The sequence below is a fragment of the Hypanus sabinus genome, chromosome 13 (assembly GCF_030144855.1).
Source record: "Hypanus sabinus isolate sHypSab1 chromosome 13, sHypSab1.hap1, whole genome shotgun sequence".
Lineage (NCBI taxonomy): Eukaryota > Metazoa > Chordata > Chondrichthyes > Myliobatiformes > Dasyatidae > Hypanus > Hypanus sabinus.
In genome coordinates, this window is record NC_082718.1 from 5724914 (window position 1) to 5750408 (window position 25495).

Consider the following 25495-nt stretch of genomic DNA (forward strand, 5'->3'; position numbering starts at 1 on the left):
GCCTTGCCCTTGCCTCTTCTCCTCTCAGTAGAAATGGTTCCACTGGGCTTAGTAGCTAAGCCCACACGAGAAGGCCAGGAGCTGGACTTGGTTGTCAAAGGCTCTTTGAGATAAACACCATTGGGAGCTTGTCCCCATTACCACCCATGGCTATGACAACCTTATGGACCCAGCAGTAATAATCTATTAGTAAATCCCTTCGGGTTTATGGTTTGTGATGGTGGAAGACACTTCAAGGACACTGGGGGAGGGAAGAGGCATAAAACATCTTTATGATAGGCAATGAAACAAAAACATTTACAGTGTAAACAGAAATAAATGTAGTGGTTTCATCAAGAAGCCAATTTCAAATTACTGTTGAGTGAAATGTTTGTTAAAAGATTGAATCTGCCTCTGTCCAATCTTCAAGTAATTCTCTCTTGTCCCTTCTGACCTTGTTGACAAATCTTTCTATTCCTCTACTTCGAATAATATTCTTATGTTTCCTTCAAAGTCTTTGCTGTTTGCCTCATATTATACTCTTTGTATCGATGCTTTCCCCATCAGGTTTAACACTCAGGTTTCCCCTGAATTGGGTTTGGATTTGATGATGACTCTTTCTGGTCGAATGTTAAAATGCATGAACAGATTAGATATGGTAAGTTATTTCCCATGGTAGGGGAGTCCAGGACAAGAGAGCACGACTTCAGGATTGAAGGACGTCCATTTAGAACTGAGATGCGGAGAAATTACTTTAGTCAGAGGGTGGTAAATCTGTGTGATTTGTTGCCACGAGTGGCTGTGAAGGCCAAGTCACTGGGTGCATTTAAGGCAGAGATAGATAGGTTCTTGATTAGCCAGGCCATCAAAGGGTATGGGGAGAAGGCAGGGGAGTGGGGATGACTGGAAGAATTGGATGAGCCCATGATTGAATGGTGGAGCAGACTTGATGGGCCAAATGGCCGACTTCTGCTTCTATATCTTATGGTCTTAGATCCTCCCTCAGGTGGAAATGTCCTCTCTCTGTCTACCATATCAAACACCATCATAACTTAAAATATACTACAAGTCTTTTCTCTTAGTTAAAAAGAAATTGTTGTTTATTTTTTGTCTACAAGTAGGAGGATCGACAAGCCTTGTGGGTGGCAGTATAGTGTAGTCATTAGTGTAATGCTATTTCAGTGCCAATGACATAGGTTCAATTCCCCTACTATCTGTAAAGCTCTCCCTGTGACCACACTGATTTCTTTCAAATACTCCGGTTTCCTTCCACATTCCCAACACGTACCAGCTCAGTAGGTAAATTGGTCACATGGTTGCAATTGGCCAACGCGGGCTCATGGTCTGGAAGGGCCTGTCATGTGCTGCACCTCTACAAAGTTAATGAAAGCAAGTTTTGGATTCAGTTGTCTACACCGCGGCCCCATACACAACCTACATCTGTGGCTCTGAAGAGCAGTGTTCAAGGACCTTTGAAAGCAATGGATGATCAATGGGGGGTTGGATATTAGTTATAAATCGACATCAAGATTGGCACAATATTGTGAGCCAGGTAGCCTGTCCTGTGCAGTACCCTTCAAAAACACTCAAAAACCAAACTGAAGAACTTATCCAGCTTTATTCTTAAAAGAGACATTTCAAAAATGAAGCGGTCGAGAGTGGGTTGCACCTGAGCATAGTTTTAATTAAGAGCATTCAGAAATTAGAAGCAGCTTCTTCAAACAGAGAGTGGTCCTTCCTGGAAAGGCCTCTATAGAGAATAGGAAGAACATGAACTTCATGGGCAGACATGTCGTGATTGGTGACCCAGGTTCAATTCCCACTGCAGCCTGTAAGGAGCTTGCACGTTCTCCCCATGACTGTGTGGCTTTCCTCTGGGTGCTCCAGTTCCCCCCCAGTCCAAAGGCGTACCGACTGGTAAGTTAATTGGTCGTTGTAGATAGGTTAGGGTTAAGACAGGGGTTTGCTGGGCAGCATGGCTCAAAGGGCCAAAAGTACTGATTCTGTGCTGTATCGCAATAAAAATAGTCATATGGAGAATTACATAAAAGTGTGTGTGAGGGTGAAAGGCTTCTCTCACTTGTAAATTGTTGATGGGTGAAATTGGAGGTCAGCTTCCAACAGTTACCTCGTGAATGGAAGCATACAACTGAATGTAATGATGGTTGTGTTTACACACAGTAACAGCCAAGCATGTGGCCATTCCCTGAGGAAGCCAGCAATCTCCTTGGCAGACAGCATTGAACTGAGGTAAGGTTTCACACACCTCTAAATGCAAAGTCCTCGTATGGATAGGTTTCAGCATGAGGGCTGCAGTACCTGCTGTAAGGTATGTCACAGGCGTTTGGGCTCCTGAGAAGAATGGTTCTCTTCTGATTAACAAATGCTCTGTAGAACATTTCCTCCTCTTACACTGTTCCAGGATTCTGGGCTATGAGTCAGACTTTGGTACTTCGACCAAATCTACTTTCTAAACAACAGTCCGATGAACATCGCAGGTCCACATCTGTGGATGCTGAGCGGTGACTATCAGAGCCTGGAGGAATTTCCTTCCCTATCTGTTTATTGACACATTGATGTTGATCCTTTTAAATCCTTCTGTAAAATTGCTAGTCTTCTGAGCAATTCTGCCGTTCCAGAGCACCACCGAACATTATGTGCCATTCTAGAGTACCACAGAATGTTCTAGAGTGCTACTGAACACAACATGCAGTTCTGGAGCGCCGCCAAGCACCAAGTGCTGTTCTAGAGTATTGTCGAAGATCGGGTGCCGTTCTGGAGTACGGCTGGCCACCGTGTGCCATTCTAGAATAGTGCTGAGCATTATGTACCGTTCTGGAGTTCTACTGAATGTTATGTGCCATTCTAGAGTTCTACTGAACATTATGTACCTGATGATGGAGATAATGCGCCGAGAGGTAGAGGATGAAAAACCAGAGTGGATTCTGGCGAGAGAGGCATTCAGAAGTGAACTAAGTAAGTCTGATCTCTTTGCCTTATGGATATAATTAACCTTATAATATGAACTGTTCAGTTTATAGCTATTTTTAGTGAAAAATTGATCATGTTCTCAACAATCTTTCAATAACCAATGCCCTGCAGCTTCTGAGGGACTTCCCAGCTGTAATTGCTCTTACAATCAGCCCTTTTGTGCACAACAAGCTCTGAAAAGTATCTACAGAAGGAGAGAGAGAGTGAGTGAGTGTGATAGCTCACTCAAAGAAAGAGATTTGCATTGATCCATTAACTTTTAAGCCACAAGATGAGCCTATGAAATTTGTAGCCAATGTTGTTCAGGACCATTGCAACTGTCACACACACAATGGGCCAAATGGTCTTCCAGACAATAATATTCAGTGAACGAAGTGATATTTGTACTATGGGAAAAACTGATTACTCTAACCAATCATGGTTCTTTGTGCCCTCCTTAAGATTCCTCCCATCCTTCCTTAGGATTGGTTTATTGGTGTCACAAGTACTGAGAAACCGTGAAAAACTTGTCTTGTAAGCTGTTGATACAGATCAGATCATTACACATTGAGGTAGAACAAGGTAAAGCAATAACGATGTGGAATAAAGTGTAACAGCTACGGAGGAAGTGTATTGCAGGTACAAGATAGTAACAAGGGAGATTGCGAGGCCAGTAGTTGAACTTATTGCACGAGAGCAGTAATAGCCTTTTATCAGTGGGGTGGAAGCTGTCCCTGAGCCTTGTCGTACTTGCTTTCAGACTTTTGTATCTTCTGTCTGTTGGAGAGAGAATGCCCAAGATGTGTGAGGCTTTTGATAATACCGGTTGCTTTACTGAGGCTAGTTTCCATGATGTGCTGAGGTGTGTCCACAATTCCCTGCAGTTTCTCGTGTCACGTGCAGATGGGGTGCTTTCTGTGGTGCATCAATTCAAACTGGTGAGGGCCTCCTGAGGGAGTAGAGGCATCTTACTGCATTGGCGTAGTCCTGCCCTCCTCTCCTCCTTCATACACACATCTAGTTCCCCTTTGAATGACTTTATATCATTCATCCTTAAAAGTGAGTTTCAACGTAGGTGGCCCCTCCCCAAAAGCGGGAAGGAGTCATCAATGGAATTCCCTTCCTGGGATTGAAAATGGGTACAAGGAGCTGGTGATCTGTCACTGGTGTAAACCTTTGTCTGTGGTGGTGGGGTGGAACTTTATTCCCCATCTGTGTGCAGTTACCTTCTGCAGGTGTCAGTGATCTTAAAGCAAATGCAATCGGGTGTTCGGATCCATCTTTCATAAAGTGTGACAAAACAGCTCCAATGCCATCGGGATGCATCCCACGCCAGTCTGATGGGCAGGAATGGGTCAGAATGGGTGAGCAGTTCATCTGATGTCATTAGTCTCTTTGTTTCTCTGAATGCTCTTTCACATCTTCTCTTGTTAATGACATGTCACAATATGAGATTTCATTCTTGAAAAACTCACATTTCTCTCTCTCTCTCTCTCTCTCTCTGCACACCATACTCACTCAGCCTGTTAAGCTCTTTACCAAGGTTCTGGAGGTGCTCTTCATCTTTCTTGCCAGTCACGATGATGTCATCAAGGTAACATTGTGTTCCTGGGATATCTTGGAGCACTTGGTCCATTGTTCTTTGCCAAATTTCTGGAAGTGATGTGATGCCAAAGATGAGACGATTATTGGAATAGTCATTGTGAGTGTTGATTGCGTGGAACTTCCTGCTTGACCCCTCAGTCTCCATTTGCAGATAGGCTAGTGACAACTCTATCTTTGAAAATCTCTCCCCACCTGCCAAAGATGCAAAAATGTCTTCTATTTGTGGCAGGGGATAACACACAGTACTTAGCACAGGGTTGATGCTCACTTTGAAATCCCACATATACAAATGGTTCTGGCCTTCCCTTTCTTGATCACTGGGACAATGGGCATGGCCCGATCACTCTTCTCAACCTTGGAGGGAATTCCAGTCGTGTCCAAGCTCTGCAGTTCTGCACCAACATTGAGATGTAGTGCGTAAGGCACCGGACATGCTTTATGGAATCTTGGTGTTGCTACTTCATCCAGTTCAAATCTGGTTGTCATGCCTTGGAGTCTACCAATGCCCTTCTCAAACACACATTAAGCAGCTGTGACTGCCTCTCGTCAGTGCTACCATTTGGGCTGCAGTTGCCTGTTGATGCCGCACTGAGAGCTTTGACTGAGTGCCATTCTAGTTGGATTTTTCTCAACCATTCACGTCTGAAAAGTGCTGACCCTCCACTTTTAACACATAAGGCTCTAACTGCTGCATTTGGCCTCTATTCATTACAGTCACTCTCAGTTTGCCCTTGAGAGACACTTTTCACCTGCATAGGTCCTTAGCGTCACTGAGGTCTTCTCTAATGGTATCTTAGAAAACAGACTGTTGTAGTCAGTCTCTGAAATTATAGACAAAGCTGACCCTGTATCCAGTTCCATCTTCAGCTTTACGCCAGACACGTCTACTGTGATCCATATGATTTGGTGATCTGCTTCAGTAATACTCTGCAGTTCCAGGCATGACAGCTCACCTTTGTCAGACTCTCTGTGTCTGATTCTGTTTCATATTTGGTCACTTTATGGATTTGCTTAGTTTTGTGTTTGAAACTTTTCATTCTGTGTGTGTTTTGTCTCTTTGGTTGTGCTTTTTGTCTGACTTGCACCTATGTGACCTTATCTGTGACACTTCCTGCAAACTTTTTCTTTGAACCAACATTTGCATTGTGGGAGGATTTGCCACATCAATAACATTTTTGGCTTTTTGCACCATTCAGGGACACTTTATACATTTCACAATCTAAACTCTTTTTCTGTAGTTCTGCTGCATCCTTTGCCAGAGTCTCTAACGATACGGCAATGGTCATTGCCCATTCTGAGGTTAGGTCTCTTTCTGCCAGGAGCCCGTTCTGAGTGGTTTGACTATGTACAAGCCTGTCCCCTACAGTGTCAGAAAGTCCATCTCTAAAGACACAGCACTGGGCAAGTTTGCACATCTCTGCAATGTACTCAGAAATGATTTCATCCTTTGACTCATTCCTTTCATAAAATCTAAAACTCTCAGAAATTGTAACAATTTCATTGAACATCTTGCTTTTTAGGGGTTACTAAATTCTGTAAGAGACTGTATGTTCTAGCTCGCATTAAGCTAAGAAGCGTGCGGGCTTTCTTTTGCTCATCCACATTATTCACCTTACAATACAGTTCAATCCTCTCAATATGACTCCCAGCCTTCACTAGCACTATCAAATTTGTCAACTTCCCAGTCTGAAGCCATCGCCATGTTATTTTCACTTTAACTTTTCTAGTTGTGCATCTTTCACTGTATACTGTTTCTCACATGTCCTTCGTTAGCATCTGTGACAACCTTCTCTGTACTGTTTGACTTTTTTCCCTCACTGTCTCATCCAGTTGGTGATCTTCTTTGACATTCAGGTTCGTACCTGTCGCCAATTTGTCATGTCTGTGCAACTACATATCAATTACATAAAAGCACGCAGATGAGAGATGGTTTTAACTGGTGTATTCACCTAGCAGAGAGAGAGAAAACAATACGCATGGGTAGACAACAGCCAATACATAGTGCTAAGGGGAGTCATTGCTCTAAAAAAAATTAATCCATACATTACAATCAGCATCATCTGATGTATCAAAACTTTCCATGTTTGACATCTTTATTGGGTTTCTGCCCAACTTTTCTTTCCAAGAGAAAGGGAATTTAGACCACCCATCCTTTTCAAATGACAATGCTCTCATAATTCTGGTGCAACCATTTACCTAGATTCTAGTTATCAACTATTACAGCAGCTGCAGCTTTGTTGTTCCACTGACAGCAGTGGGTTGAATTTCCATTTAAGTGTTCTCATAAAATTTCGAAATGCAAAATTCATTGCTAAGTTGTCAAAAAAATCAGAGTAATGGTAGCGTGGTGAGGAGCTAAGCACAATATTGGAGCATTTTTTGAGAAGTAACCTAGCATGGAAGTTAGCATCTGCAAAGAAAGGTCAGGTTATTGGTTGTAAGTCTGGATACTTTAATTGATGACTATGTAACTTATTCTTGTTGGCCAAAAAGAACTACAGTCTACAAAACAGTGAATTTGAATGAATCAAGGACAGTGAAAGTGGACAGACCACTTGTCTTTGTTCTTGTCATGAAATTAAAGGAATGGATGCTGTCATTTTGTGAAGCTGCTCTGTATCCTCCATTTGGTGAATTGACTTTGCTTGGCTAAGTCAGTTTTTTAAAAGTAGACACAGTGATGCTGTATGTAATCTGCTAAACTAGAGATAATTTTCAAGTAAGTTATTAGAGAGGTGTTCATTGGTATGATGTAACATGCAGGTTTGCGAATAGTAGGGTCTCTGTCTGCCCTGAGTGATTTGACCTGGTTACTGGCTTGTTAACTGATTTAGAACAAAGTAAATCTGCAGATGCTGGAAATCTGAGCAACGCACTCAAAATGCTGGAGGAACTCTGCAGGCCAGGCAGCCTCTATGGGGAAAAAGTACAGTCGACGTTTCGGGCCGAGACCCTTCAGAAGACAATAAACGGATGCTGGCTTGGACCAGGGCCAATAAGAAGGTGACACAGGTCAGTTAGAGGACTTCAAGCCAAAGAATTTGAAATGCAAGATTTGAGCTGTTAAGTACTTAAAAGTAAGGAGCTTCAAAAGCAAAGCAGCAACAACTATCTGGAGACAAACCACTGCAGGTTACTGAAGCTAACAACCCCACGTGGAGATTAGACAAGGAACATGAGAAACAGCTGGCCAGCGAAGACTCCTTTCCTGGATATTAACTTTTGACTGTTTGTGGAGGGTCAGGGAAATTTAGTAGGTGTGCACACAGGTATTTGGCTGTGTAAATTCATGTACTCTTCAGTTGAGACAATAAAGGAACTTGTCAGTAAAACACAGATTCACTCTGTGCCTGACTGATCATTATTACTAAGGGGTAATCATTGTAACATAACATCTAGCTACACATTCAGAACATCAATATTCTGCCCTTTCACTGTCAGCTCCAGTATATGTTTCTAAATTTCAAACTTCCACTAATTGCTGTTTGCATTTTATTCAACATTTCTGCGAGCCTCAGAATGTGGATAATGGTATGAGGTGGTTCTCATGCACGTGGGGTAGCTTTGTGGTGGAAGTAGGGGAAAAATTTAGAAAAAGAGAAGGGAAACTGTGTCAACTAGTTAAAATAAATACCAGATACTCACTGGAGGATCTAATCCAGTTCTATCAGTAGTAAAACAAGCAACTCTCTGGATTTTCTGTCTGACAAATGTATTCTCTCAGGTAGTGACCCAGAAATCTGTATGGACACTTCGCAAAGACACAAGCAGGGAACAGTGTTGAAGCCACAAATAAACCCCATCTGTGGAATTTATCCAGAGCAGTGGGATAGGAAGCATTGACCCATATCAGGGAAAGTTGTTGAGAACATGAAGGAAGAGGGAATGGAAGGGGTTAATGAAGTGATATTAGAGGGGAGGTTATTGTGGAGCATTAGGACATGATTATTCCAAACAGTTTATTTCTCTGTTGTACATTGTTACAAGGATTAGGCACAGAGAGAATCTGAATTTTCTGCCAAGTACCTTTATTGGCTCACTTCACAAGCACAAGTTAACACAACTGAATACCCGTGTGCCGTACACTAGGCCCAGACATCGGAATACCTGTGTGCCGTACACTAGACCCAGACATCGGAATACCCACGTGCCGTACACTAGACCCAGACATCGGAATACCCACGTGCCGTACTCTAGGCCCAGTCATCGGAATACCCGTGTGCCGTACTCTAGGCCCAGACATCGGAATACCCGCGTGCCGTACTCTAGGCCCAGACATCGGAATACCTGTGTGCCGTACACTAGACCCAGACATTGGAATACCTGTGTGCCGTACTCTAGGCCCAGACATCGGAATACCTGTGTGCCGTACACTAGACCCAGACATCGGAATACCCACGTGCCGTACACTAGACCCAGACATCGGAATACCCACGTGCCGTACTCTAGGCCCAGTCATCGGAATACCCGTGTGCCGTACTCTAGGCCCAGACATCGGAATACCCGCGTGCCGTACTCTAGGCCCAGACATCGGAATACCTGTGTGCCGTACTCTAGGCCCAGACATCGGAATACCTGTGTGCCGTACACTAGACCCAGACATCGGAATACCCACGTGCCGTACACTAGACCCAGACATTGGAATACCTGTGTGCCGTACTCTAGGCCCAGACATCGGAATACCCGCGTGCCGTACTCTAGGCCCAGACATCGGAATACCTGTGTGCCGTACTCTAGGCCCAGACATCGGAATACCCACGTGCCGTACACTAGACCCAGACATTGGAATACCTGTGTGCCGTACTCTAGGCCCAGACATCGGAATACCCGCGTGCCGTACTCTAGGCCCAGACATTGGAATACCTGTGTGCCGTACTCTAGGCCCAGACATCGGAATACCTGTGTGCCGTACTCTAGGCCCAGACATCGGAATACCTGTGTGCCGTACTGTAGGCCCAGACATTGGAATACCTGTGTGCCGTACTCTAGGCCCAGACATCGGAATACCTGTGTGCCGTACTCTAGGCCCAGACATCGGAATACCTGTGTGCCGTACACTAGACCCAGACATCGGAATACCCACGTGCCGTACACTAGACCCAGACATTGGAATACCTGTGTGCCGTACTCTAGGCCCAGACATCGGAATACCCACGTGCCGTACTCTAGGCCCAGACATCGGAATACCTGTGTGCCGTACACTAGACCCAGACATCGGAATACCCACGTGCCGTACACTAGACCCAGACATCGGAATACCCACGTGCCGTACTCTAGGCCCAGTCATCGGAATACCCGTGTGCCGTACTCTAGGCCCAGACATCGGAATACCCGCGTGCCGTACTCTAGGCCCAGACATCGGAATACCTGTGTGCCGTACTCTAGGCCCAGACATCGGAATACCTGTGTGCCGTACTCTAGGCCCAGACATCGGAATACCTGTGTGCCGTACTCTAGGCCCAGACATCGGAATACCTGTGTGCCGTACACTAGACCCAGACATCGGAATACCTGTGTGCCGTACTCTAGGCCCAGACATCGGAATACCTGTGTGCCGTACTCTAGGCCCAGACATCGGAATACCCACGTGCCGTACACTAGACCCAGACATTGGAATACCTGTGTGCCGTACACTAGACCCAGACATCGGAATACCCGCGTGCCGTACACTAGACCCAGACATTGGAATACCTGTGTGCCGTACTCTAGGCCCAGACATCGGAATACCCGCGTGCCGTACTCTAGGCCCAGACATCGGAATACCTGTGTGCCGTACTCTAGGCCCAGACATCGGAATACCCACGTGCCGTACACTAGACCCAGACATTGGAATACCTGTGTGCCGTACTCTAGGCCCAGACATCGGAATACCCGCGTGCCGTACTCTAGGCCCAGACATCGGAATACCTGTGTGCCGTACTCTAGGCCCAGACATCGGAATACCTGTGTGCCGTACTCTAGGCCCAGACATCGGAATACCTGTGTGCCGTACACTAGACCCAGACATCGGAATACCCACGTGCCGTACACTAGACCCAGACATTGGAATACCTGTGTGCCGTACTCTAGGCCCAGACATCGGAATACCCGCGTGCCGTACTCTAGGCCCAGACATCGGAATACCTGTGTGCCGTACTCTAGGCCCAGACATCGGAATACCCACGTGCCGTACACTAGACCCAGACATTGGAATACCTGTGTGCCGTACTCTAGGCCCAGACATCGGAATACCCGCGTGCCGTACTCTAGGCCCAGACATCGGAATACCTGTGTGCCGTACTCTAGGCCCAGACATCGGAATACCTGTGTGCCGTACACTAGACCCAGACATTGGAATACCTGTGTGCTGTACTCTAGGCCCAGACATCGGAATACCCGCGTGCCGTACTCTAGGCCCAGACATCGGAATACCTGTGTGCCGTACTCTAGGCCCAGACATCGGAATACCTGTGTGCCGTACTGTAGGCCCAGACATTGGAATACCTGTGTGCCGTACTCTAGGCCCAAACATCGAGATTACTTCTGCAAACAGAAACAGCTTATCTGAGAGTGGTCTCAGGTTTAACTGATCATGAGTAAAATGCTACTCTATAGCATGAAACATGATTCTCTACAACACTTTATTTAAAAAAGAAACTAAAACTTTATGAATATTGTGTTTTTATTTGTGAAATAAGTGTAACTATGGTCAGTATCCCTGTAATAGGGAGGGAAAATTCACCCCAGGCACCAAGTCCTTTGATTGGCCACTAATCTACAGCTCCCCATGAAGAGATGACCTGTTAGCGCAGAGCCATCCCTCAGTGTAATTTGGGACGTGCCATGGATCTGGAGCCAGGTCACTAACCCTGATGCGTGTATTCAGCAGATGCTGACCCTTACACTTCCCAGGCAGCTCTGGTCTGACCTGGGTTCTTGGGTTGCATCGTTAGGCTGCCCTTCCATTGCCCCTGTCAGTTTTGAATAAACACTGGTCTGGGATTGGTGTAACACACACAGTGCTGGAGGAACTCAGCGGGTCAGACAGCCAGTCCTGGAACTGAAGGTCTGGATGATTGTGCTGGAAATATAAACAGGATTCAGTCCTCTGAGTCTGAAATCTCCCATTCCAAACCATCTTGTAAGTCTTCAGCTACCATTGAACAAAAGCTGATGTTGTGAGGAGTTTGTTACGGAAACTGACCTTGGCTGTTAACTCCCGTAAAAGTTGAGTGTCCAGTGTTGAAGTTACCCTGGGAGTCTGCATGTGTGTTGCTGATCAGTCAATGACAGACTAAGTAGCAGAGTTGGTTTCATGACCTGGGGCCAGTGGCAGGGAGGGAGGAATGTGTGGATGATGGAATTTCTTTAGCCAGGGAGTGGTGAATCTGTGGAATCCATTGCTACAGATGGTTGTGGAGTCGAAGTCTTTGGATATAGTCAAAGCAGAGGTTGATGGGTTCTTGACTAGTAATGGTGTGAAAGGTTACAGGGAGAAAGGAGAATGGGGTTGAGGGAGATAATAAATCAGCCATGATGGAATGACAGTGGAGACTCAATGGACCAAGTGGACTAATTCTGCTCCTATGACTTATGGTCTTGATGGGAACCATGGCTGATTAGTTCAGATGGTTTTCTCCCCCGCTGAAAACCCTGTATCCCTGACTAGGGTTAATCTGGGCTGAGCCAGACTTTCCCTCAGACTAGACGGACTGACCTGTATTGAACTTAATTCTGTTCCTTAGGTTCCTCGGTGTACAATGGAGAGCCCTTTGCGATTCTCCTCTTCTCTCTTGTGAACAAGTTCTGCAGTGGGAGCGCTCCTCACTGCCCCATCAAGAAGGTGCTGTTGCTTCTCTGGAAGACAATTCTGGTAGGTCTGAACTTCTGTCTCATAGTCTAATCCTTGTTTGTTTACACTTGTTTTAGTTTTTTTCAATTCACTTTGAGGACTTGGATATTGCTGATAAGGGTGATGGGTGTCGCCAACGAGGGTGATAGATATCGCCAAGGAGCGTATTTGGTATTGCCGATGAGGGTAATGGGTATCGCTGACTAGGTCACTATTTAGTACCCATCTCTAATTCTCTATGAACCTACCTCCTGTTATTCGTGTGGTGCTGAGAGTACCACACAGTGGTGCTGGGAACAGAGTTCCTAGATTCTGACCCAGGAACAATGAAAGGATGGCAACATTTATCCAAATCCATGTGCTATATGGACCTGGAGATGGTTCACTGCTTTGCAAAGAACATAGAATAGTACAGCACATTACAGGCCCTTCGGCCCACAATACTGTGCCAACCCTCAAACCCTGCCCCCCATATAACCCCCCACCTTAAATACCTCCATATACCTGTCTAGTAGTCTCTTAAATTTCAATAGTGTATCTGCCTCCACCACTGACTCAGGCAGTGCATTCCACGCAACAACCACTCTCTGAGTGAAAAACCTTCCTCTAATATCCCCCTTGAACTTCCCTCCCCTTACCTTAAAGCCATGATCTCGTGTACTGAGCAGTGGTGCCCTGGGGAAGAGGTGCTGGCTGTCCACTCTGTCTATTCCTCTTAATATCTTGTACACCTCTATCATGTCTCCTCTCATCCTCCTTCTCTCCAAAGAGTAAAGCCCTAGCTCCCTTAATCTCTGATCATAATCCATACTCTTTAAACCAGACAGCATCCTGGTAAATCTCCTCTGTACCCTTTCCAATGATTCCATATCCTTCCTATACTGAGGCGACCAGAACTGGACACAGTACTCCAAGTGTGGCCTAACTAGAGTTTTATAGAGCTGCATTATTACATTGCAACTCTTAAACTCTATCCCTCGACTTATGAAAGCTAACACCCCATAAGCTTTCTTAACTACCCTATTTACGTGTGAGGCTCTGCTGACCCTCAGAGTGATGGAGGTTATCCCGGTCTTCTTCTTGCCTGGTGAATATTTGCATTCACTTTCAGACAAGGAAGTCAGACATTGGCAAGAAAGCATGGACATTTTTTGCCATTTTGTTCACCCACGTTGTTGGCCCTGGACCCAACTGAGCATTGCCACTGTCATTAGTCAGGGTGTCAAAGTTTTTGGGGAGAAGACAGGAGAATGGAGTTCAGAAGGATAGTAAATCAGCCATGATTGAAAGGCAGGGCAAACTGGATGGGCTGAATGGGCTTATTCTGATCCTATATTTTATGGTTTTATTGTTTACCTATGTTCTGGTGGAGTAAACCTGATATCTATCACCTACCCATTTATCTATCATCTACGTATCTGTCTAGCTTGCCTCCTACCTTTTCCAGCCCAACGGATCGCACTGCCCAGCAACCCAGCTATTTAACACTAGCTTAATCATAGGACAATTTACAATGGCCAATTAACCTACTAACTGGTACGTCTTTGGACTGTGGGAGGAAACCAGAGCATCGAGAGGAAAACTACATATTCATGGGAATGATGCAAATAGGTGGTACCAGCATTGAACTTTGAACTCCGAGGCTGTGAGCTGTAAAAGGGCAGCACTAACTGCTGCGTTACTATGGCACCCATTTACGACCTTTGGTTAACGGTGTTAGTTTGTGTGAATGGTGTTATATTTGGCCCCCAACACGGTGTCTGCACTTGATGCTCTGGGAGAGTTTGGACAGGTAATGACCATTGGTCGTTTTGTTGCCAGTTCTGTCTCGGAGGCTTTGAGGATCTGCAGAGGCTGAAGGTGGCAAGGCGGGAGGAAGCGGGCCTTCCTGAGCTGCCAGAGAACAGTCTTGAGGTGATGAGGAATCTCCGAGCGTGCTCGCCCCCTGTCTCCGCCATGGACGCCCTGGAGCAACAGCAAAAGCGGGGCCGTAAGGGCCGAAGGGTGAGGCTTATCTTTGAGATGTGTGGGAATGGAGAGCAGGCCATTCGGCCCGACAACTCTACGTGCCCCATTCACTTAGATTGTGATCTCAACGCACTATGGTTCCGTCACAGAGCATCAGTCACAGTCTTGGAGGCAAACATAGCTGACCAGTCCTTAGAAGGGTGGACTGGCCAGTGGGTTGGGGTCAGGGCATTGAGGATGGGTTGAGGGGGTAGTAGAGTTAGGGGGTTGAAAAGTAGGGTTGGAATTGGGTTGGGGTTGTGGTGGCAGTGGGGTTAGGGTGGGGAGAGGGGCAGCAGAGAGACAGTGAGGTTGGGGACGGGGTGGTAAGATTAGATTTGGGACAATAACTTTGGATTTTGGGCAGTGCAGTTGGTTTTGGTAGGGCAGTAGGATTGGGTGTTGGGCAGTGGGTTTATGGTGTTAAAATGAGGTTGGCAGTATGGTTGAGGTTGGAGAGGGGTCTGAGAGGCTGAGGAGGTTGGGATGGGATATTAGGATTTTAGTTGTTTGGGAGCAGGACGTACGGGTTGGGTATAACAGTAGGATTGGTGGTTTCTAGTGGTTTACTGGGAACAGTGGCGGGTCAGGTGTGACGGTGGGACTAGCTGCTTCTCGGTAGCTCAGCCGTTGGTCAGAGGGTGGTGCTCAGTGGGTTGACCAGGTATTGGGTGAGGAGAGAGCTTTCCGGCCATTCTTTTACAAGGAGAAGCTGATATCCTTTACAAGTGTGTGATTGGACAACTGGCGGCCTGGTGGGTTTGGTGGGAGGGGTGAATGTGGCCAGCTGACCATTGGGCAGGAAGGCCTTTGGTCCACGCTCAGGGTAACTTCTCACCCTTGAGTGTTGCTGGCAGGTGCTGGTAAAACAGGACAGCCTGGATATCTATGGCAAGAGGGACGAGACACGGGAGGAGGATGAAGAGGCCGACGACAGTGATGGTGGGTTTGAGGGAGAAGTGGATCCACTAGAGAGGGAGGCACTGGTCTCGTCTGTGCCCACCCCACAACAGCCCCCAGACAGACTGTTCTTCCCCCGGTGCCTACCCTGGGCTCCCAAGGTCAGGTCAGTACCCCTCCATGCTAATTTCTGCTTCTGTCTATGTGCATCATTGCCTGATAGAAAGCTAGATGGACGTCTCACTCTGTAGTTCCCCAGGGCACTGGGTGCACAGCAAAACCACCAGGTCAGAAACGCGAGATTCAGCAGCTGCTGGCAATCCTGAGCAATGCCGAAGGAAGTCCGCAGGCCAGTCAGCGTCCATGGAGTTGACATTTTAGGCCGAGGCCTTTCATCAGGACTGGAAAGCAAGGGAGCAGAGGCCAGGACCTGGAGATTCATGGCGAGTCTGTTGAGGGCTAGACCGGTGATCCAGAACTATGCAAGAAGTCCTGATACAACCTACAGAAGACAATGTTAAGGATGAAGAAACAATTCCGATTGAGGTTGGAAACAGCCGGATGTATGTCAGCTCTGGCAGGGTGTGCAGTCCGTTCCTTCCTATGAAGTGAAGCCCAACATCACGAATGGCTGAGATGCCACACTCCCGGAGGAGCTTAACACCTTTTATGCTCACTTTGAAAGGGAGATTAAAACGACACTTGCCCAAATCTGTGCAACACCCCGTGAGACTGTAATCTCTATTTCAGAGGCTGAGGTCAGAACATCTTACAAGAGGGAGAATCCTCACAGGACATCAGGCCCTGATGGTGTACCTCTGAAAACCTGTGGCAGCCAAATGGTGGGAGCATTCAGGGACATCTTCATCCCTCACTGCAGCAGATGGAGGGTCACACCTGCTAGAATCAGCTCCTGTCTAAGCAAGGACCTGGACTCACTGCAAGTTGTCCACCACACAACAGGTCTACAGCGGATACAACCTCACTGGCTCTTCTCTCGGCCTTGGACCACCTGGACAACAGCAACACCTACATCCAGCTTCTGTTTATCGATTACAGCTCAGCATTCAACATCACCTCACCCTCCAAATGAATCAACAAACTTCAAAAACTGGGCCTCCACACCTCCCTCCGCAACTAGATCTTTGGCTTCCTCATCGGGAAAACACAGCCTGTGCGGTTCGGATAGAACATCTCCTCCTCACTGACAATCAACACCTGCACACCTCATGGATGGGTGCTTAGCCCACTGGTCTGCTCTCTCTAAACCCACGATTGTGTGGCTAGGCACAGCTCAGACACCAACAATGACACAACTCTTGTTGGGAGAATTTCAGATGGGGACAGGTAGGCATACAGGAGTGAGATAGATCAGCTGTTTGATGAGCTGACATCAGTAAGACTAAGGAAATGATTGTGGACTTCAGGAAAGGGAAGTCGAGGGAACACACACCAGTCCCCTTTGAGTTTTCAGAAGCGGAAAGGATGAGCAGTTTCACGTTCTGAGTGTCAACGTCTCTGAGGATTTGTCCTGGGGCTAGCATATTGATTGTATTTAGCATATTGATTGTGGTTAGATTGTATTAGGAGTCTGAGGAGACTTGGTATGTCACCAAAGATACTTGCAAATTTCGCAGATGTAGCATGGAGAGCATTCTAACTGGTTGCATCACCGTCTGGTGTGGAGGGGTCATAACACAGGATCAGAAAAAGCTGCAGGAAGTTGTGTACTCTGCCAGCTCCATTATGGGCACCTGCCTCCCCAGCTTCCAGGACACCTTCAAAATGTGATGCCTCAAAAAGACAGCATCCATCTTTAAGGACCCCCATCACCCAGGACATGCCCTCTTCTCATTGACACCATCAGGATGGAGGTACAGGAGCCTGAAGAGACACACACAATGATTCAGGAACAGCTTCTTCCACTCCGAATGGACATTGAACCCGTAAATACTACCTCATGTTTTTCCTTCTTTTTGCACTACTTATTTAATTTAATTTTCTTTCTTTTATATTGTTATGAATGTACCAGAGCTCTGAGGGGCCGAAGGGTGCGGGGTAGCCCCCTCCTTTGTGAGAATCGCAAGATCACTATTGATTTGGGTCAGGAGACCCAGGAAATGAGAGAGAGACGTGCGGAATGTCTTGTGTCCCCCCCCCCCCCCCACCCCCAGCCATTGTCTCTTGGAGACGGACTTGTGTATTACAATACTGTGCTACGTGGAAGCCCTCGGGCAAAGTGGGCTGGTTGAGGGAGGGATTGCATCACCCCCAACCTGATTGACATCTGAGACCCTGTGAGTCAGGATAAAAGAGGGTCTGTGGGAACAGCCCCTTGAGACGCACCAGAAGAAACGCTAGCGATCCCGTAATAGCAGAAGCCGGTGGGGGAGGAGGCCACGTGCGTTCGGTTCCATTTGCCCCGGAACCGGTGGCTTTTACCATGGGAGAACAGCTTTTAGCTACCAATGCGGAAACCAACTCCCAACGACTCTCGAAGAATTGACATCATAAAAGGAATGGGCAAGGTAAACCTCCGTCTTTCTCTCCAACCAAAAAAGCTGCATCCTACAGCTTGAATGAACTAAAGTGACTTTTATATTTCCATTGGACAATACATTATCCCCTAGACAACTATAGAGCTATTTCTTCTTGATTCTTATTATACCCGCACTTTTAGATTTAGTATTGACGACATACGTTATCTGTATGTTTGCATTGATTTTATTTTTGTGTATTTTTATCAATAAATACTGTTAAAAATAGTACCATCAGACTTCAACGGACCTCTCTATCTTTGCTGGTAAGTGACCCAGTTACGGGGTACGTAACAATATATACTTATAGTTATTTATAGCTTTTATTGTTATTGCAATATACTGCTGCTGCAAAATGACAAATTTCAAGATATATGCCAGTGATATAAAATCTGATGCTGATTCTGAATAATAAGGGGAGGGGAAGGAGTACAAATTGGCATTCTCCCCCCCATCTCTTTTTCTATTCCTCATTCAGCTTCCCCCTCTCATCCTCCTCTTCTCCTCACTTGACTGTCTCCTCCCTCGATTGTTCCTTCCATTCTCCCATGATCCATGGTCCCCTCCTATCACATTCCTCCTTTGGTCTTTCATTTCACTTCTTCCATCCATCTCCTCAAAGCTTCTTACTTCATCCCCCCCCCTCCCGTCCACCCACCTTGCCCTTCACCTACTCTCAACTGTCACCTTGCCCCGAAACATTGACTGTTAATTCCCCTCTATAGATGCTGCTGGCTTGTTGAGTTCCTCCAGCACTGTGTGTTTTGGAACTTCTTATAGTTATCACGGGAATCTACAGCAATTTCCTTTCTCATCCATCCCAGGTCATCTCACTCACTCGGTCACCCTGTCTGCCTCCCACACATCCTGATGTCACCTCGGGACGGTACTCAGTTACTGATCAGTGTTAAATGCAGCCGTGTACTGTGGTATCCTGATGAAGCTGTTCTTTATAAACGTTCAGATCGGTTCCATAAGAACATTCTGTTGCCTTTCGTGATTTCATGCGTGCTGGCAGTTTAAGGTCACGTCACCTGGTTCTCAGCTCTTTTCCTCAATTCTGCAGGGAGAAGGATATTGAAGAATTTCTGGAAGTGAGCAGATGCAAGTTCATTGGATTCACTCTCGGCAAGTGAGTGAGGGAGCAGTGTGTGTGACCTTTCATGTACGTGTGTGATGGTGCCATTAACAGGCAAACATCTCCCAAAGAATTTCCCAGAAGCATTATCAAAAAAAACACCAACCGCATAATGAGAGGCTTGGGTAAAGGGAGCACACTTTTAAAGGATGTCTTAAAAGGGGGAGAGAGGCAAAGGGGTTTAAAATGCAAATTCATGAGCTTGAGCTTGGACAGCTGAAGGCTTGTTTGCCTGCTTGAAGGAATTATAATTGAGATATTCATCGTCTGCTGAGAGCTAGATCTGTGGCATTTAACTCTTGTGACCCAATCTGTACAAGAAAACTAGGTAGAGTGGGCTGTTTCAAGAGTGAAGAAACCATTCCGAGTGAGGTTGGAGGTGACATTGGATGCACATCAACTCTGGCAGGGTTTGCAGAGCATTATTTCCTACAAAGCAAAACCCACAATCATGAATGGCAGCAATGCTTCGCTACCAGACATGCTCAATGCCTTTGTTTCCACTTTGAAAGGGAAAATATAACTACAGCCGTGAAGGTCCCTGCTGCACCCAGTGACCCTGTGATCTCCGTCTCGAAGGATGATGTCAGGGTTTCCTTACAGAGAGTGAACCTTTGCAAGGCAACACGCCCCAAAGTAGCACCCGGTAAGGCTCAGAAAAGTTGCTTCAACCATCTGGCAGGAGTATTGAAGAATATTTTCAATCTCTCACCACTATAGTCGGAAGTTCCCACCTGCTTCAAAAGGGCAACAATTTTTCCAGTGCCTAAGAAGAGTGGTGTGAGCTGCCTTAAAGACTATTGCCAGTAACACTCATATTTATGGTGAGGAAATGCTTTGAGAAGTTGGCATTGGCTAGTTACTGTTCATTGATTATAGCTCAGCATTTAACACCATCATTCCTACAGTCCTGATCGGAAAGCGACAGAGCCTGGGCCTCTGTACCTCCCTCTGCAATTGGATCCCCGACTTCCTAACTGGAAGACTGCAATCTGTGCAGATTGGTGATAACATCTCCTCCTTGTGGACTATCAACACTGGCACACCTCAGGAGTGTGTGCTTAGCCCACTGCTCTACTTTCTCTATACCCATGACTATGTGGCTAGGCATAGCTCAAATACCATATATAAATTTGCTGATGATACAACCATTATTGGTAGAATCTCAGATAGAGGTGAGAAGGCGTACAGGAGCACAATACACCAGCTAGTTGAGTGGTCACAGCAATAACCTTGCGTTCAACATCAGTAAGACCAAAGAGCTGATAATGGACTTCAGGGAGGGGTAAGATGAGGAAACATGAACCAATCCCCATAGAGGGATCAGAAGTGGATAGAGTGACCAGTTTCAAGTTCCTGGGTGTCAATTCCTCTAAGGATCTAACCTGGTCCCAACATATCGATGCAGCTATAAAGAAGGCAAGACAGCTGCTATATATCACTCCAAGTTTGAGGAGGTTTGGTTTGTCAACTAAAACACTCAAAAACTTCTACAGATGTACAGTGGAGAGCATTCTGACAGGCTGCATCACTGTCTGTAATGGTGGGGGGGTGGGGCGTTACCACACAGGATCGAAAGAAGTGACAGTAAGTTGTAAAATTAGTCAGCTCCATTTTGGGTACTAACCTCCATAGTATCCAAGACATCTTCAAGGAGTGGTGTCTCAGAAAGGCAGTGTCCATTATTAAGGACCCCTCCACCCAGGACATGCCCTCTTCTCATTGTTACCATCAGGTAGGGGGTACAGAAGCCTGAAGGCACACACTCAGTGATTCAGGAACAGCTTCTTCCCTTCTGCTTTCTGATTTCTGAATGGACATTGAACCCTTGAACACTACCTTGTTTTCTTAATATTATTTCTGTTTTTGTACTATTTTTAATTAACTATTTAATATACATAATAGACCAGAGTGTACTTGTTCTAACAATTAATCTTGTATAGTTCCTCCCTTCTTGTCTGTTACGAATGATAATTTTCAAGAAGATTTCTATTTTTAAAATGATCTGGACATAAGCACAAAAGGATTAGTGAAGTTGTGGCATAATAGAGTAAAAGTTAGTGAAATGCTTTGTAGCACTGGTGATCAGGGTTCAATTCCCACTGCCGTCTTTAAGGGCGTGTTTTCTCCCCACGACTGTGAGGGTCCTGTTTGCCCCGCATTCCAAAGAGATACCCGTTACAGGTACTAAGTTATGGGAAAGCTATGTTGGTGCTGGAAGCACAGAGACACTGCGTTGGTCATTGATGCAAAAAACTCTTTTCACTGAATGTTTCAATGTTTTTATGACAAATAAAACTAATCTATCTAGTCCAATCTAATCTCCTTAGAAAATTTGTCATTGTAGGGAAATTGCAGAGGTGAAGTTATAAACTAAATATCAGTTAGGGATAAAATTGTATGATAACAATATAAATTAGGAATTGGGTTTCTCTGATGCATCTGAGCCACTGATATAAAACAAGAGAAAGTGATATTCCATCACAATTCATTTTTAAATTAAGGAGATATCAAGATACAGTGGATATGAGAATTTGGAGAGGAACAATGAAGAATACAGCACAGAAACAGGCTCTTTGGCCCATCTAGTGCATGCCAAACCCTGTAAATTGCCTACTCCCATCGATCTGCACCAGGACCACAGCCCTCCACACCCTAACTGTCCATGTGTCTCCCCAAACTTCTTTTAAAGATTGAAATCAAGCTTGCACGCACCAGGTGCTGACAACGTCTTCCACACTCTAATGACCCTCTGAATGAAGAAATTTCCCCTCATAATGCCCTTAAACATTTCACCTTTCACCCTTAAACCATGACCTCTAGTTGTAGTTTCACCCAACCTCAATGGAAAAAGCCTGCTTGCATTTACCCTATCTATGCTCTTCATAATTTTGTATACCTCTATCAAATTTCCTCTTAAGCTTCTACATTCCAAGGAATAAAGTCTTAACCTATTCAATCTTTCCTTAAAACCCAGGTCCTCCAGGTATCCAGCAACATCCTTGTAAACTTTCTCTTTCAACCTTATTTACATCTTTCCTGTAGGTCGGTGACCAGCTGGTGCAGATCCGTCTGCAAGCCAGAATAATCCTCCTTGCTGTCCACTGCACCCTCAGTCTTGGTGTCATCACAAATTTTGTGATCCAGTTAACCACATTCAGATGACAATCTGGAATGAGAGGTTATCCTCAGAAAGAGTTGCAGAGCTGGTCGCTGATTTTACTTTGACTGAAATAGAAAAAGTTAAAAAAGGACTAAGAACAGAAAAAGCTGGGTATGTGGTTAGCAGGTCAAGCTGAATTTGGTGAGACAGAAGCAAGTAAGGTTTACGTTTAGTTATTAGATTCGGCCCTTGCAAATGTCAGCAACATGTCAGTCATTTCTAATCCAGGTTCTGCCATTGTCAGATTAAAATGAATTTACCTTCTGAGCTTTTGATTAGAACAGAATTTCTATCAGAACAGAATGACCAACAAAACTGGAGGAAAAGCAGGAATGTGAAGTTAGAGAATTCCAACAAAGAAACTAATAAAATGGTGGGCTTGAACAGTCTCTTACTGGAATTGTTTGGAATTAGAATTGTATCCTACATTCCCACTTCTTGGCCCACCCACTTATCACAGGTATATTCAGCAGACAGGGAATTCTGTTGGCTTGAATGTTGCTCTCGTGTTAATTTTAAAATGTTGTTGTGGTCTGTTTCCAGTGACACTGATACTCTGGTCGGTTTGCCCAGGCCCATCCACGAAAGTGTGAAGACCCTGAAACAGGTAGGAGAGCAGACGTTGAACACAATCTTTCCAAATCACGTAGAGTTTTCATTTCAGAGCAAGAAAACACACACGCGTGAAAATTTATTAGCAAAGCAGAACAGAAATATTTTTCCCCTGAATGAAAATGCTGCAAATTTGACAGCAACCACACAGTATGTGCAGTATCTGCTTTGAAACAATTAAAATTGGGGATTTGTTTGACATCAGACTTGATTAGATAGCAAGTGCCCAGTATCAATTTAGTGGTAGACTCGCCGTTACAATCTCAAACAGCTTCTCCACTTCCGAGCTTAAAGGTCTCGGCTTTTTCTGTTGGACTATGACATTGGGATCCCTTTTTAGAAACAACTGGATGAAGAAATACAGGGAGAGAAAATGATGATGTTTAGGTTCAAAACCATACATCAGAAGCACTAATAATTCCTTTACACCCACCTCCACCTCCCACTCCCACGGATGCTGCTCGACCTGCCGAGTCCTCCAACAGATCTTCCATCCTCTGACTCACTTCACACCGCACGCTGTCGGAGCAGTGCTGCCAGGATAATCAAGGACACGACCCACCCAGCCAACACACTTTTTGTCCCAGTTCCCTCCGGGAGAAGGTTCAGGAGCTTGAAGATTCGTACGGTCAGATTTGGGAACAGCTTCTTTCCAACTGTGATAAGACTGCTGAACGGATCCTGACCTGGATCTGGGCCGTACCTTCCAAATATCCGGACCTGACTTGTACTACCTTACTTTCCCTTTTCTATTTTCTAATTAATATTTATAAATTAATTTTTTATTATATTTACTTTGATTTGTACTTCAGGAAGTGCGAAGCACAGAATTAAATATCGCTGTGATGTTTGTACGCTCTAGTATCAATTGTTTAGTGATAATAAAGGTAAAGTAAAGATGATTTCTTGCTCTGGATTTCAGCATCTGCAGGCTCTTGTGTCTCTGGTCATGCCAGGAATTCCATGTTCTGTTGAGAAGTTTTCTGCTAAAGCTTGTAGCTATTGAAAACAAATTCTCTCCCTCAGCTCTGTGCATCTGCTCCTGTTTGGTACACTATATTCAAGGAAAATTCTACGGTTCTGTTTGCATTTGCTTTTCATTTTCTTTGATTTTTTTTTTTGCTTTTTTTTCCCTCTTTATTGGTTCATTATTCATTTTCTTTCAGCTTCATATCTGTTCTTCCTCATCTTTTTATTTCTCTTTCAAGAGTGACGCACAGAAGGTGATAATTTAGTGCAGAGTCTGTACCAGTGACGTACTGTTTCCCATTTCTTTCTCGATCTTCTCCTCACTTGTTTTCCTTTCCTGCTTTTCTTTTGCATCCCCACTTTCCATTCATTTTCTCTTCTGTTGCTTTCTCTAATTCACTCTCACCTATCCAGCATTCTCTCTTTTGCTCAAAATCTCTTTCCCCGATACAAGAACGGACAGACAGGCAAGATTCAGGATGAGCTGAAGGCTTCCTTTGTCAGTGACGGGTTTGATTTTTAGTTCACTATGTGAGTGATCCTTTGCCACCACTATAACCTTTTAAATTTTCTCTTTTATAACTTTTCTCTTTTTTATTTCTTACTTTCTGACACTTTTTGTTTCTCTTTCTGAGAATCATAGAAACCTTACCTCGTTATAGAAGGTTATTCAGTCACAGTCATAGAGAGATACAGTGTAGATACAGTGGCTCACAGACTCTATACTGACCATCAGTCTCCCATTTGCAATAAACCTACATTTTAATCCTCACAGGCCTACCCGCTGCCTCTTCGTGCTCTCTGTCCCCTCCCCCTTGTGCTCACTCACCCTGACCCCATCCTTACTCCCCCCTCATTCTCACTCCCCCTCCTCTTCATGTTCACTCCCCCACCCCCTCGTGCTCTCTCCCCGCCTCCCCCTCGTTCTCACTCCCCTTCCCCTTCATGCTCACTCCCTCCCATCCCCTTGTGCTCTCTCCCCGCCTCTCCATCGTGCTCACTACCCCCTGCCCCCGTCGGCCCTCCCCACCTCTTCCTCCTCCTCACATCCCCCCCCTTGCGTTCACTCCCCTCCCCTTGCATTCACTCTCTCCTCGCGTTCACTCCCCCTCGCTTGCCTACCCACATCTCTCCGTTGCCTGTTCTCGTCCAGTTCCCTGAAACTGTCTGTACTCCCTATGCCAGCCTTGGGCCCACATCTCAGCAGCGATCAGACACACAACAGCAGCCAACCCGGCCAACACCAGCCCTGTCGTTCTACGTCCCCTTTCCAAACCGTGGATGATTCATTACAGTGAGAGCCCAGGCGAATGGCAGAGCAGCTGCTGAACATCGAATGCTCCTCGGTAGAGATCATAAAGAGCACCAAATTTCTTGGTGTTCACTTGACAGAGAATCTCACCTGGTCCCTCAACACCAGCTCCATAGCAAAGAAAGCCCAGCAGCCTCACTACTTTCTGCGAAGGCTGAGAAAAGTCCATCTCCCACCCCACTCCCCCATCCTCATCACATTCTACAGGGGTTGCATTGAGAGCATCCTGAGCAGCTACATCACTTCCTGGTTCGGAAATTGCACCACCTCGGATCGCAAGGCCCTGCAGCGGATAGTGAGGTCAGCTGAGAAGATCATCGGGATCTCTCTTCCAGCCATCACGGACATTTACACTACACGCTGCATCCGCAAAGGAAACAGCATTATGAAGGACCCCACGCACCCCCATACAATCTCTTCTCCCTCCTGCCGTCTGGGAAAAGGCTCCGAAGCATTTGGGCTCTCACGACCA

The 25495-nt window shown here is 45.7% G+C and overlaps 1 protein-coding gene across 1 annotated transcript in view; it reads left to right on the forward strand.

Annotated features, from left to right (window-relative positions):
* The window catches only part of LOC132403599 (striatin-interacting protein 1-like), a 69148-nt gene that overhangs the window by 17177 nt on the left and 26476 nt on the right, over positions 1-25495 (forward strand). Inside the window, exons 6-12 of the mRNA XM_059987033.1 lie at positions 2161-2229; positions 2849-2955; positions 12279-12406; positions 14207-14389; positions 15250-15458; positions 18896-18961; positions 22674-22737. Coding sequence (XP_059843016.1) covers positions 2161-2229; positions 2849-2955; positions 12279-12406; positions 14207-14389; positions 15250-15458; positions 18896-18961; positions 22674-22737 — 826 coding nt within the window. The remainder of the gene's footprint in view (positions 1-2160; positions 2230-2848; positions 2956-12278; positions 12407-14206; positions 14390-15249; positions 15459-18895; positions 18962-22673; positions 22738-25495) is intronic.